The sequence below is a fragment of the Candoia aspera genome, chromosome 3 (genome assembly GCF_035149785.1).
Source record: "Candoia aspera isolate rCanAsp1 chromosome 3, rCanAsp1.hap2, whole genome shotgun sequence".
Taxonomy (NCBI): Eukaryota; Metazoa; Chordata; class Lepidosauria; order Squamata; family Boidae; genus Candoia; species Candoia aspera.
In genome coordinates this window covers 203,787,391-203,802,415 of record NC_086155.1, presented here as the reverse complement: position 1 = coordinate 203,802,415, position 15,025 = coordinate 203,787,391, and the positions used below count along the sequence as shown (strand labels likewise).

At 41.6% G+C, this 15,025-nt stretch overlaps 1 protein-coding gene across 1 annotated transcript; it reads left to right on the top strand.

Moving 5' to 3' along the window:
* Positions 1-6,707: 6,707 nt before the first annotated feature.
* Positions 6,708-13,166, top strand: CATSPER2 (cation channel sperm associated 2). Its single transcript, XM_063300000.1, has 2 exons — positions 6,708-6,768; positions 11,764-13,166. Exons 1-2 carry the CDS (start codon positions 6,708-6,710, stop codon positions 13,164-13,166), a joined length of 1,464 nt encoding a protein of 487 aa, XP_063156070.1.
* The last annotated feature ends 1,859 nt before the right edge of the window (positions 13,167-15,025 follow it).

The window sequence follows — 15,025 nt, the reverse complement described above, 5'->3', positions numbered from 1 at the left end:
CAGTCTCGTTCACCACTTGCCAGCCCATTGAGCTGCACCAGATCAGAAAACAGATGCCATGAGAAAACTAGAACTCCACTTTATTGAGATTGCAAGTCTGATAGTGCTTCTCCTGCCCTCCCTCTTGAACCCAAGGAGTCAGGAAGGAATCATTCTTAATACTTTTGCACCTCCCTGGGCTTAAGGAATGCTTTTCTCCTCCTTGTTTACACAATGCTCTCTATACCATTATAACTCCAAGCCAGAATGGGCTCTTCCACTGATCAGAAGTTCTTTGTCTTCATCAGGAATTTTAGCCCACACCTATTTGATCAGTATGAGCAGACAATATTTCAACAACTACTACCTCCTTGATATTAGAAGGAAAAAAGGGACATTGCTGGTTATCAGCTACATGGCTGGTTATCAGCTGCCCAGAGTCCCCCCGTAGGGGAGAGATGGGCAGTGAATAAATTTATAAAATAAATAAATAAAGAATAATAATAAAAAAATCTGGCTGACATTTCAATTCCATATCCCAGAGCAACCTCTCCTAATGTAGATGTTAGACAGCATGAGAAACAAGATACACTCAAGCCAGACTTCCATGAGCCTAATTCCTTCAGGACCACTTACTAACCTGCTAATGAAACCACCATTAATTCCATACCTGAGAGACACTCCAGGTCTATCATATAGAGAAAGGTGCTCAAAACAGCCAAGAGCTCCAAAATCATGTGGAATGGAATGAAATTAGTATGAACCAAGCAAACACGGAATTGGACCATCTTGCCCAAGCATTGTAGGCAGAGAACCATGTTAATCTATGGCATCCAAAAATCAGGAGGAGTCTGGTAGTACCTTTTCAGACTAACAAACTATTAAAAGGCATAAGCTTTTGTGAGCTGCAACGCACTTCATCAAATGCAATGGGTGTTATTTACCAATGGCAAGTTCCTATTACAGTGCTGTGAAAAGTTGGTCTCAGGGGGGAAAAAAAATGCAGTTTTAACTCTCACCCCCAAAGCTCTTCTTTTAAGAAATTCATGGAGAAAAAGAGTTCTCTAAAAGAGGTAGGACCTGTATTAAGGCACAAGCATAAAAAGAGCAGCTTGGAGAACACATTTGGTTCCATGTTCAAACTTTATTTATACTTTTTGGAGCGGGGAGATTTAAGGGATAAAATGGGATGCTGTACATTTTGAAGAGATTTAATTCACCATTTTACCCCTTTGAAACCTCCAAAATTGGGGCCCTGGTCTCACCAGCTTTTGGAGCGTGGCCCTCTGTGTTCTGTATAAAGCCCTCAAATTGACAGATTTGCACACCTGGCCAACAAGGTGGGTTTCCTCCAAATTCTGCACAGTGTATAGATTTTTGCAAGCTATGCACTATTACATGCCTTTTGTGTAATTCATAGAAGTTTAAAAAGAGCAAGAATGTATGATTCAGTTCACATAAGTTCTAATTAAATAAGATCAAAGGGAGCAAAATTAATTTCCCTCCCAATCCTTATTAATCTTAGTCTGGATCATCTTCATTCCTTTAGATAGCCAGGATACTTACTATAAAATGTTTGGTTGGTTGGCTGGCCATATTAGGATAGCTCCAGGCCTGATTTTAATGAATGTTGTGAGACAGCCAAAAAGAACAATGCAAGATGATTAAAGATTTGAATATTCACCAAGCCTGGAACTGGGTGTGATAAACCCTCACTGGATTTGGTAATTAAAGAGTGCAAGAGTGTAAAATATTCCATTGCAGCCCTGAATTATTCATTTTACTCCATTTGGCAGATGGGCAGAAGAAGAAATTAAAGTGTTTGTGTGCTGTTGGGGGTGGGAGGAGGACAATCTAGAAGAAAGGACAAAAAACAAACACAGAAGGATCAAAAAAATAAGTGTAAATTCTGGCTTTGCCAACAACGAATATCACGTCCCCCTTCCCATCAAGGCGAAATCAAGAGCTTTCTGGCTGCATTTGCCTGTTTGTTAGTAATCAGAGTCTATTTATAGCTCTGTGTAGAACTGATAGGATTTGTTATAGCTCTACAATCCATTGCTTAATGGATTAAATACTTAACATAAATATTTTTTGCAAGGGCCAATGAGGAATCATGCAGAATTCAAAGATATCATGATTTGGGCTCAAATCAAGTCATCCAGATAGGGAATTACATGCTTCCCAGTATAAACCTATTGAAAAATAGCACCTCAGGGAGAAATGTTCTAACATAACCTTTCAATGAGAGGTTATTTTATGCAAAAGAAATTTTGGCCATTTAATCCTGGGCTGGTTCTTTTTGCATGAGAAGTGTTTAGTCTTGGAAGGCTATGTCTTGTGAAAGCAGATGTAGTGTGGCAGTTGGAACAATGACGTCTTCCAAATGTTTTCAGTTATAAGGTCTAGAATCCTTGCCCATTGGACATGCTGGCTAGGACTTAAGAACGTTGTCATCCAAAATATCCAAAGGGCACCAGATTGCCTACTCTTCAAATCTAATTCTTCATGTTAGAGCTTCAGTGGGAAGAATCAGGTTTCAAAATCCTGCTAATCTATGAGGCTCATAGGGTAATCTTGAACATCCTTTCTTTGCCTAAATTTCTTCCTAATGTAGGGATAAATGAATTGCTCTGCTTTTGGAAGAAAAAGATGTGATAAAAATGCAATAACTAAATCCGTGAAGTGATTAAAAACCCCTTTAATCTTTCAAAGGTAAATAAAAGAATTCCAAGACATAGACACCACTGGGCCTCCGAGAACACTGATTAATATTCCTAATGCAGATCTGAGATCTCAGTCTCGTTCACCACTTGTCAGCCCATTGAGGTGCAACCCAACAGCCAAATAGCTTAATGGCAAACAAAATAAAGCCATGGATTGTGTGTCGAGTTTTACTCTGGAAAGGAAATATATGAAGCTTGTTTATTTTATTATATATTTATAAAACTTATATGGCCTCCTATTTTATATACAATAATCCTAGGCAGCTCACAACAAAACCAATAAAACGATCGTGTCACCCATACCCGAAGGAGCACATTGTAGAAGCAGCACACTGTAGACCTTCAAAGTAATATCTTCCAACAGCTGCACTTTTGCTGAAAGTCACTAGTATAGATGGAATGAAGATGCAATCAAAAAACATTGGATGATCCCCATTTTGGGGAAAGATAAAATCCAACTGCCTCATTCTTTAAACAAAATACCAAAAAGTCCAAAACAGAAATGAAGGTAGGCTCAGCTAGAAGCACTGGAGAACGTTTTAAGATTCTGTGCTAGTATTAAAAATTCAGCTGAAGTCTAATTAGGTGGTTTTATGCAGCCTTTGGAAGAGGTGTACCCTCAGAGAATAATCTCCTGGACAGAAATCTTCTCTCTGATAGAGCTTCCTACCACTGAACACCTAAATGACATATCATCCAAATATATAAAAATCAGTGGTGGCTTTCCTATGATGAGAAAAAGGATCTGTTGGTGTTTACCTTACTTCTTTATCAATATCAGAACTAAAAAAACAAATAAGAATATGTCTATGTTTCTTTGTTTTTTTTTAAATGTCCCTCTTGTGCTTACAGATTTTTTTCATGGCATCTGCAGATCTAGGGGGAAAAAAAGATCATGCAGAACTACAAAGGGATGGTGTGCTTCCTTAGAGGGTCAGTCTAAGTGTCCTCTCAAAGTGAAGCGATACCTTACTTCTAATTGTTGGACCAAAGTGGCTAGGTCATTTTGATCTAATCAATTACAAGCTTCTGGGCATGTTTAGAAGTCTGTAATTAAATAAAATATGGCACTTTTTTGTTTGCTTGTTTTCCATTAGGCAGGCAACATATTGCCCCTCCTGACTTGAACTGTGTTCAGATTCTTTTAATGAAGAATTAATTAAATGAATTAATTCTAATTAATTAATGAGAGTTTACATGCACCACAGCAAAGCACCGACATGGAAGTATTATTGGAAATAAATACTGCTCAGCTCTACATAGTCTTCCTGGGCTTTCTTATAAAAACAGAAAAGGTGAGTTGCTATAAGCCATTTTTTGGAAAAGTGCCCATCTGCCCAGAAAAGGGGACAAAAGTGAGCTAGTGGGGAAACTGATATTTTGTGACCAGTCACATCTATCACTATAACCATTTCAACAGAGAACCCATGGTGTGGGCTTAAAACTGAAGTGTTCAGGAAGAGGTGGACAGCCATAATATCTTTATTTGGGATTCATTTGGTGATTGGGAGGTGAAGGAGGCTGCTAGCTACAGGAGAGAAGATTGTATTATTTCAGTATAAAGGACAGAATTATAGAGATAGAAGGGGCTATTTAGGACACCAAGTCCAATTCCCTGCTCAGTCCAGGAATCCAAATTAAAGCATCCATGGCAGGCTAGCTTCTGCCTGATCCCATCCATTGAAGGAGAGCCCTTCATCTTTCTAATAATTCATCTTGGAAATGGGCACTAATGATGTTTCAAAATTCTCCCACAGATTTGTGAACAATGAAATTGACTGGACAATATCTTTAGAGAAATGAGAAAATCTTTTTGAGGACACAATGTCTTCTCAATGGTGCAGTTGAAAAATCCCCATGGGAGGAGCTGTTTCATTGTCCCTCTCCTGCTTAAGATTCTCTCCTTCAAGTTGTTCTTAAGGTGTTTTAGAGTCCCTAAATGATGATGATAATGATGACTTCTTCACTTGTCTGAATCCTCTTTAGTTGCCCAGGTTTTTTGATCTGCAAAAGTCCCATATGTGGGTCCCTCATCAGATCTTCTCTCGGGACTGAATGGAAGTGAGGGAGGCCAAGGAGATTTCAGAATGCTGAAGAGAATTGTATAATGAAAGAAAGGGCATTTACACCTACACATATGCATGCACCCTTGGATCCTTTGTCACCAAGTAAATGCAAGAACACTTCATAGAATCCTTGAATATGAGAGTTAGAAGGGATCATGAGGATCATCAACCCTTTGCCATGCACAGAAAAAAATCATTAAACCACCCTTGGGAGATGGCCACCCAACCTATTCTTAAGCTCCAGAACTGGAAACTCACAACCTTCACAGACTGTTTCCCTGTTGTACAGGTCTTACTATCAGGACATTCTACCTTTAATTTAAATGAAATCTTGGTAGATGCAACTTATGACCATTATTTCTGTTCCCAGTTTCTGTAGCACTGGGAAAGAGTTCCTGGACTCTTCTTTAGGGTACCCTTTTATATACCTGAACACTGATATTGTATGTCCTCTCAGTTTTCTTTTCTTAACCAGATTGAACATCCCCAGTCTTTCATCCTGTCCTCATAGAGTATGTCTTCAAGTCCCTATATCAGCTTTGTCACCCCCTTCTGAACCCATCTGAATCTCTCAATACTCTTCTGGAAAATGTGGTGCCTGGAACTGTATATGATACTTCAAGTGTGACCGCATCAGTGTGGAGTAGAGGGGAAAAAGGACTTCATATAATTTTGATGCAGTGCTTCTTCTGAGGCAGCCCAGAACTTTGCTAGCCTTTTTAGCAGCTGGCTCACTGTAATGGGCTGTGAAAATAACCTTGAGGAACAGGAGGAAGAGCCAGAACCAAGACAACAGTCAGATAAGAGAAATCTGAGTCCAAAGCAGAAATGTAATTAAACAAAACATCTTAGACTCGACCCTCCCTAATTCTCTTGGAGATAAAGGCAGGGAGGGGGGAGGCACATTCAGACTTGCAAGATTCTGTTACTGTAACCTTATAATAAAAGTACTGTTAGCAGTCATAACTTTGGTTCGCCTGTCTGGTCTGCCTTGATGGGTTGACACATTGCTGGCAAATGTTCAGCTTGTCGTCAGTGACCAGGTTCTTCCAAGTCAAGAATTCCCTGTTTCGTATACATGCCCTCTATTTTTTCCTCCCTAAAAGTAATATCTCACATTTCTCCTTGTTGAAGGACATGTTGCTCCTCTCATCCAAATCTTCCAACCTATCCAGATTAGACTTCATGCTGCCCATGAAAATGTCACCCCGTTTTCCCCTTCTTTGAAAAAAAAAAAAGGAAGACACTGAAAGCTACTGCTCCCCCTCAAACTGAATAAGAATTACTCTCGCTCCCCGGAGACTAATTTTATCAGCATGGACTACACTAATTTTATCAGCATGGAGGAAACTAACCAAGCGAGTTGTCAATAAATCCTGCTCCAATGTTTGCTGGCGTCACTGTGGCTTCTAGAGAGAAAAAAGAAGCCCCAGGGATTCAATATACTGAGCAGAATAAGGTGGGTTTGGCTCAGTCTTGTGAGGAATTAATTTTCTGATTTCTGGGTTACCTTGGTTCTGTATTTGTTTTCCAAATTCCATGAGTGTGGCTACGGGGTGGAGGTAAATTCCCAGTGACAGCTGGCAAAGGGTAAGGGCAGATTCAGACAAGCAAAGACTTTGGTAGCTTTACTTAATTAACTAATGGCTCACATAGAGACGTAATGGGATGCAAAAAGAGAAAGCTTTTAAGCAAGATTCAAAGCCAGCAGCATCTGTAATAGTAAAACTTCCCTCCCCCCCCCCTTTCTGAGAGTCACAAGTCAGTGCTGGAAAGCCCAAATAGCATCAGTTGTGCTTGTATGCAATGGTCATACTCCCCCTGGTGCTTCTGAGCTGCAACTGTATCCAGTATCACACTAGAAAATATCACCATTTTCCAGAAGAACATAGGAAAAACCCTGCTAAAGCCCATCTTATGTTTCTCATAGAGTGCAATGGCATTTGGAAATGACCTTGTGAGACAAGAGGAAGAGCTACAGACTAGACTAGGTAAAGGTAAAGGTTTCCCTTGACATTAAGTCCAGTTGTGTCCAACTCTGGGGGGGGGGGTGCTCATCTCCGTTTTGAAGCCGAAGAGCCAGCGCTTGTCCGTAGACACTTCCTCCATGGTCATGTGGCCGGCATGACTACACGGAATGCCGTTACCTGCCCACCAAAGCGGTACCTATTAATCGACTCACATTGGCATGTTTTCGAACTGCTAGGTTGGCAGGAGCTGGGACTAGCAACGGGAGCTCACTCCATCATGTAAAAGATGTCTCAGTCCACAGAAGGATGGGGGAAAGCATGGGAAGCATTTCAGAAGGGACCCTCCCTAGTTTTCCAGAGTCTTAAAGGAAAGGAGGGGATAAATACTTTCAGTCTTGTAAGGTTCTGTTAATGTAACCTTACAATAAAGGTAGAGTTATTCCTCACAGTGGTACGTCTTGTCTGGACTACCTTGAAGGGCTAACATGAAGTCTAACCAGATGCCTCTGCAATGCTCACCAGTAGAAAAGGGAGATATTCCCCTCTTCTGCCATTGTTCTCTTGCAATGGGTATTTGGAAGTATACTGCCCCAGCTTGGAGACAGCCACTGAATCTTCAAGGCTTAGTGATGAGGGTCTTCAATATTCTATTCCTCAAACTTCTGATAATTGAGCCACCAGTTTCCACTGAAAACATGATTTCCCTTCATTTTATTTCTCATCTGTGGATCCCTTCGCCTCTTACTTCTGCTTCATACATCTCTGTTCTAGACACCTCTTCTGAATGGGAAGAGACAAGTTGAGAGCAATGAGTCACTCAGAAAGCAGGCATTAATGCCACCAGGTTTGCTCTAAGTTTCCTTTCCACCATTGATGGCAACTGTGGTGAGAACAGGTGAAGACACCTCCTTTTGACCATCTGGTTCCTCCATCCTTCCCACCCACCAGCCAGCTGGTGTGCATTATAAAAGTACTGGCAATTCAGCCAGCCAGCCCAGGTTGCAGCAGCAGCAGCTGCCACAAAGATTACTTTAAACAGAAGAATTTTGCAAAGTGGTCACCACTTTGGCTTTTTTTCAGGCTCCCAGCCAATAAGGGTACTGGACTGAAAATAAGGCCAACCTCTTGGCACAGCAATGTCTTCATTGGCTGCACCCTCTGAAAGACACATCTCATTGGCTTAGATTCCTGCTTTATATGTAAGTTGTTGCAGGTGCAGTTCCTCCTCTGATTTAGGAGACTCTCTTGGGCCCTCAGCCCAAGGGCAGCCTCCTTTCAGATTCTGCAGTTCAGCTGCATCATTATCCTTAAGTGAAGAAAGGGTTCAGTCACCTCCAAACCAATTAGCCTCAAATTACAAATAAAGCTGAAAGACTCATAAAGTTAAACTCTCCCTCAAGTCAAGTTCAACTCCCGAAATGAGATAGTCCTTATAATGCTCTTGGCAGCAAGACAGAAGTGATTGGCCATTGCCTTCTTCCCTACAGCTCTGGGCTTCCTGGTGTTCTGTTATCCAAATTCTTATCAGATCTAACTCTGCTTCATTTTTTTTTTAGTCTTTCTTGGCTGACCTCCCCTTCCTATTTTTGAAATGAAATAGGATGATGGACTCTCAGGAGCCTCCATTCTTGACTAGCGTCAGTTAAAAGACACATATAGAACTGTCATGTTTCATGCCTTTACTACCGATCAACAAAAAACATTACAAGAACACTGATTCATACAGAGACATGGCCCAATTATCTTTCCTTACCCATGGTAATTAATAATAAGTAGATGAGAGCAAACCAGTGTAACATGTAGAGTTATACCAGAGAGTATTTCCTGTGGGAGAATGCTTTAGGGTCATAGAGGCAAATCAACCGTATTTGCTTTCATGACATGTTATTTGGAAATTAACAATCTAGGTCTTCAGCAAAGGATCGTTACGTTGTCGTGGTGCTGGAGCTTGAGCACCTCAATGATGCCATGAGCTAAACCGTGAAGGGCCACCCAAGATGGGAAGGTCATGACAGAGAGGTCAGACTAAATGCGATCCCTGGGGAAGGTAATGGCAACCCACCCCAGTATTCTTGCCATGAAAACTCAATGGATCAATACAACCAGAGATATGTCGGTATACCATCGGAAGATGAGACCCCCAGGTCGGAAGATGGTCAAAATGCTACTGGGGAGGAACAGAGGATGAGTTCAACTAGCCCCAGACGTGATGACGCAGCTAGCTCAAAGCCGAAAGGACGGCTAGCGGCCGACGGTGCTGGTGGTGAACAGCGAATCCGATGTTCTAAGGATCAACACACCATTGGAACCTGGAATGTAAGATCTATGAGCCAGGGCAAATTGGATGTGGTTATTGGTGAGATGTCAAGATTAAAGATAGACATTCTGGGCGTCAGTGAACTGAAATGGACTGGAATGGGCCACTTCACATCAAATGACCACCAGATCTACTACTGTGGACAAGAGGACCACAGAAGAAATGGAGTAGCCTTCATAATTAATAGTAAAGTGGCTAAAGCAGTGCTTGGATACAATCCAAAAAATGGTAGAATGATCTCAATTTGAATTCAGGGCAAGCCATCTAACCTCACAGTGATCCAAATATACGCCCCAACCACAGATGCTGAAGAAGCTGAAGTAGAGCAGTTCTATGAGGATCTGCAGCACCTACTGGACAACAAACCTAAAAGAGATGTTATTTTCATCACAGGAGACTGGAATGCTAAGGTGGGCAGTCAAATGACACCTGGAATTACACGTAAGCATGGCCTGGGAGAACAAAACGAAGCAGGACATAGGCTGATAGAATTTTGCCAAGACAACTCACTCTGCATAACAAACACTCTCTTCCAACAACCTAAGAGATGCCTTTATACATGGACTTCACCAGATGGACAACACCGAAATCAGATTGACTACGTCCTTTGCAGCCAAAGGTGGAAGACATCTATACAGTCGGTATAAACAAGACCTGGATCTGACTGTAGTTCCGATCACGAACTTCTGCTTGCACAATTTAGGATCAGACTAAAGAGAATAGGGAAGACCCACAGATCAGCTAGATATGAGCTCACTAATATTCCTAAGGAATATGCAGTGGAGGTGAAGAATCAATTTAAGGGACTGGACTTAGTAGATAGGGTCCCGGAAGAACTAGGGTTACTGTTCAAAATCTTGCAAGATGATGCTGTCAAGGTAATGCATGCTATATGCCAGCAAATTTGGAAAACACAAGAATGGCCATCAGACTGGAAAAAAATCAACTTATATCCCCATACCAAAAAAGAGAAATACTAAAGAATGTTCAAACTATCGAACAGTGGCACTCATTTCACATGCCAGTAAGGTAATGCTCAAGATCCTGCAAGGTAGACTTCAGCAATTCATGGAGCGAGAATTGCCAGATGCACAAGCTGGGTTTAGAAAAGGCAGAGGAACTAGGGACCAAATTGCCAATATCTGCTGGATCATGGAAAAAGCCAGGGAGTTTCAGAAAAACATCTATTTCTGTTTTATTGACTATTCTAAAGCCTTTGACTGTGTGGAGCATAACAAATTGTGGCAAGTTCTTAGTGGTATGGGGATACCAAGTCATCTTGCCTGCCTCCTGAAGAATCTGTATAACGACCAAGTAGCAACAGTAAGAACAGACCACGGAACAACGGACTGGTTTAAGATTGGGAAAGGAGTACGGCAGGGCTGTATACTCTCACCCTACCTATTCAGCTTGGACGCAGAACACATCATGCGACATGCTAGTCTTGAGGAATCCAAGGCTGGAGTTAAAATTGCTGGAAGAAACATTAACAATCTCAGATATGCAGATGATACCACTTTGATGGCTGAAAGCGAAGAGGAACTGAGGAGCCTTATGATGAAGGTGAAAGAAGAAAGTGCAAAAGCTGGCTTGCAGCTAAACCTCAAAAAAACCAAGACCGGATGAACATGTGTAGACTTAGGGGTAGGGCTAGTCAGTTTCACAAATGTTAAAAATGGGTGAAAGGAGTATAAGAGGAACTTTAGTGTATTTCATGTCTTGCTTTATGGCTCCAAAGATTTTCAGATGTTCCACTCACTCACCAGGCCAAGAAAAATCTAAATGAGATTGGAGTAGGGAGAGGTAGAGCCATTCTTGGGGCTGGTTGGTTTCCTAGTCCTACCGGGACCGGTCTTATCCCCTTATTGGCTGAATTAGATCTGCTGTTACTTGGATTTCATCGCATTTTATACTTATTGATTATTGGCATTATTTATGATTTTATTGAATTTTAAATTGTTTTTATTGTGAACCACCCACGGTCCTCCGTGTGGGGGAGATGGGCGGTGATAAAAATATGATAATAAATAAACTACATCAACAACAATTAAGTTAGTAAGTTTGTAATTCCAGTAAGCATGCTATACAATAACAACAACTATAATAGCAAACAAGATCTTCCTCCTGTTTTGGTAACTTCGTTATCTAAGCCTAAACCTAAGACTTTTCAGCTAAGGTGAGATGAAAGGCACAGTTGCTCTTTTTACACATGTATATAGGTTAACAAGCAAGGAAAAGCATGATCCACCTACTTGATTGATGCAGAATGGAAATGCCCACGTAGCTTAGTCAATAGTAGCTATACCTTCCCAGCTGTTCTCACAATACAGGACATATGTCTCTAGCATAATTCTGTCATCTGAAAATCCCTGCAGGTTGAATAAACTATGGCCCTAAGCTCATTAGATACTAACTCCTGTCTTCCTTCTAGTTTAGGTGTCTGTGGATGGGTGGGGACAAGCATATTTTCTATGAATTGTATAAATTAAGAAGTCCTATTGATGCCAAGGCAGCTTCTTCTGGGCTAATAGAATGTTGGAGCCATTATTCTTGTCAACTATGAGATCACTGCTGAAACAGCTGAGGAACTTCTAGACTTCTCTGCTTATGCTACGAGCAGCAAAGAGGTGCCATGCAGCCCTCCCCGCCTTTTAAGAACATTCCCAAAGACAAACCTAACGTAACCTTCCAGGTGAATCCCCGAGCAGATGCCATTCGCTCCAAGCTGATCTATACATTTTACCTGATAGACCACCTGCAGGGGCTCAGCCATGCAGTGCCACGGCACAACATACAGGATTTTCTAGACTCCAAAAAGCGAAAGAAGTTGATGCTCATGGACCACCACCAGCTGGTCCGCTTCAGCGTCATGCCCACCAGGAACATCATGGTCTCCGAGGAAAAACGCTGGCACAACCGTATTGAAGTGCGTTGCAGCCGCTGGCCACCTCTTAAGATGTGGGCTTACTCAGTTCTGAACAGCCCAACATTCAAGGGTTTTGTCATCTTTCTCATCTTCTTGAACATGCTTGTCCTCATGATCTCGACGGAGATAACGGGGAAGAAGGGAAAAGTCTTTGAGAAAATAAGTGAAGCACTGGAGGTGATAATTTGGTTCATTTTACATGTCTTTATGGTTGAGATTGGGCTGCACTGGTTTGTGAACTTTCAGAAATACTGGAATAATCCCTGGAATGTCTTTGATTTCACAGTGACCATCATCTCCTTTATCCCAGAACTGTACTACATGCTAGAGAGGCGCCACATTAGGGCAAGTCACCGACTTCTGCAGGTGTGCCGTGTACTGCGTTGCCTAAAGCTCTTTCCCAGAGTCCGACAAGTCCGGGTCCTCATCATGGCTATTGCCACAGCCCTGAAAGCAATGGCCTTCATCTTGGTTCTCCTCGCCTTCCTCTTCTACATCTTTGCTGTGTCAGGCATCTTCTTCTTCGAAAGTTACAGCCATTCAGACAGGGCCGACCTTACCTTCAACATGTATTTCATGGATATGCCCAATGCTCTGGTGGCCATCTTCATTCTTTTCACCATGGATCACTGGTATGCATTGCTGCAGGACTCATGGAAGGTCCCAGAGGTCAACAGGGTGATCAGTGGTGTGTTCGTCTGTCTGTGGCTTCTAATTGGGGCATTTATTTTTAGGAATCTCTTTGTTGCCATTATGATCACAAACTTCCAGAACATTCGAAGTGAACTAAGTGAAGAGGTGAGACAGATAGAGGCTCAGAAGCAAGCGGACAAATTTAAAATGGAGATACTGGAAAGGAGATATAGCCAGATTCGGACAGTTATAAACAGAGACAGTACATTACGGGAAAAGTTCAGCATGGACAACCCATTTTTTCTAAGTGCAGACCATCAAGATTACAGCTTCGATGAAATGCATCCTGGAATCTTAGACTGGGAGACATACATCCACAAGAACTTACCAGGACTCTATGCTGCCGATGAAGATGAACAGGTGCTTTGGCCTCGTGACTCCCTCTTCCACTACTTTGAGTTATTGGAGAACTTGCAGTACAACCTTGATGAACGCAAACAACTGCAGCAATATATAATATTGGCTCTTTCCAACCTTGAGGACAAGTAGCATGGATTCCTAAAGGACCATACAAGCTTTGGGAGAGAAACAGGAGAGGTGAAAAACCAAAGAAAATGGTGTCCTTGGCTTGGTATCGGCCTCTCCCATCCCTTCCCCTCCTCAACCGAAAGTTCTCTAGATAAGATACAAGGCTACTACTAAAATACAGTCACTGAATACATAATTGTGGAAAAACTCATGTATATTCAGAGGTTCCCAATTTTTTTTCAAAAATAAAACTTAAATCTAAGGATCGTTCTCCAGATGGACAGGTGATGTAGCAGGTGTAATTTATACAATCATTTAAAACAGCCATATTTTTTTGGCTTACAAATTATGCTGGTGTTAAACCATCATGGCACCAGGTCACATACCCTTTTCAATGTCTGCATTTTTATGCTTTAGGAAAGAGATTTTTTTCCCCATTTCATACTGATAGAAAGCCAGCTGCAATGTGGAAAGAACTGGGACAATTCTCATCGCTGGCTGGGGAATTCTGGGAGTTGAAGTCCACGCATCTCAAAGTTGCCAGCTTTGAGAAACACTGGTCTAATGCATACTTTTTCAGTATCTGTTTATAGTTGTCTGTGTACATTTTTGAATATACACAGAAATTGAGTTGCCATGTAATTTCAACTGACTGCCCCGCTTTTGTATGCTACCAAAAGCAATTAATTGGAGAGGCATGGCTCACTATCTGTACTCACTCATCCAAACTACTGATGAGCTTTTACTAGGGCTTGCAGCAACATACTCCCTTCAGTGTTACTACAGGGCAGATATCACAATCCTCCTATGATTCATCATCTTTGCCCACGTGGCACACATGTTCTTTTACACTGTAGGTTTTATACGATATTTCACCAAAACTTTATTTCTCTCCTTTTAACAGCAGCCCTTGACATTTCTTGAAGCAATTTCCTGCTTGCTGATAAGGTCTTTCCTATAACATTTAACATTGTGAAGGTCTGTTACTTAGCATCAAGATTTTGGCAGTACAGCATGTAACCAAAGCCCTGTCCTTTTTTACATGCAGCAAATGTGTGGAATTGCAGGTTGTGGCTGCCATGCTGACTTTTTTGACCCCTTCCCTGTGGATGCCCCTACTTGTACAACACACACTGAACTAACATCTTGATACTTGGCCCCTACCATTCATTCGTTTGTTTGTTCGTTCGTTCATTTATTCATTCAGTCAATCAATTTTTTTAACTATTCAATCATGTCCGATTCTCGGAGACAAGTCCCTGCAATTTTCTTGGCAAGTTTTGTTTTTCCAGAAGCGGCTTGCCATTGCCTCCTTCCTGGGGCTGAAAGAGAGGGACTGGCTGAAGGTGACCCAGCTGGCTTTGTCCCTAAGGTGGGAGTAGAACTCACACACACCCAGTTTCTAGCCTGATCCCTCAACCACTACACCAAACTGGCTCTCTTATTTAATTTATAGACTACTGTAACCAAGAGCTGTCTCCCTGATTATCCTGAAGTCTACTAATAATCCACCATTCAAACTGTTCTAATAAAAACTGTCTCTGATTTAGCAAACAGGGCTGAAAATGGATCCACTTACCTTTCATTGCTCCATTTTTTTTTCTGACAGAGGCATATCATCTCTTCTAAAATAGAAAGTTACTGATGTATTTCATGAACATTTGGCTTGGTGAAGTTCTGAGCAGAAGTTTAAATGTTACTGAAGTGCTCCGTTAAAGCTGGGGACAGTAGTTCCTATGATGCAAGCTGAAGATGCCCCATTGTTTGCAGAAATTCCAGTGATTATAAGAACAATCCAGTGGAACCTCTTGGGAAGTATAAGAAACATGGAATTTGCAGAGAGTTGCGCATTTTCCTAACCCATTCAGAGAAGACAACTG

Coding starts and splice junctions, on each gene's coding strand:
- CATSPER2 (XM_063300000.1), top strand. CDS start 6,708: ATGGCATTTGGAAATGACCTTGTGAGACAAGAGGAAGAGCTACAGACT. Junction 6,769..11,763: donor ACAGACTAGACTAGGTAAAG/GTAAAGGTTTCC, acceptor TGAATCCCCGAG/CAGATGCCATTCGCTCCAAG.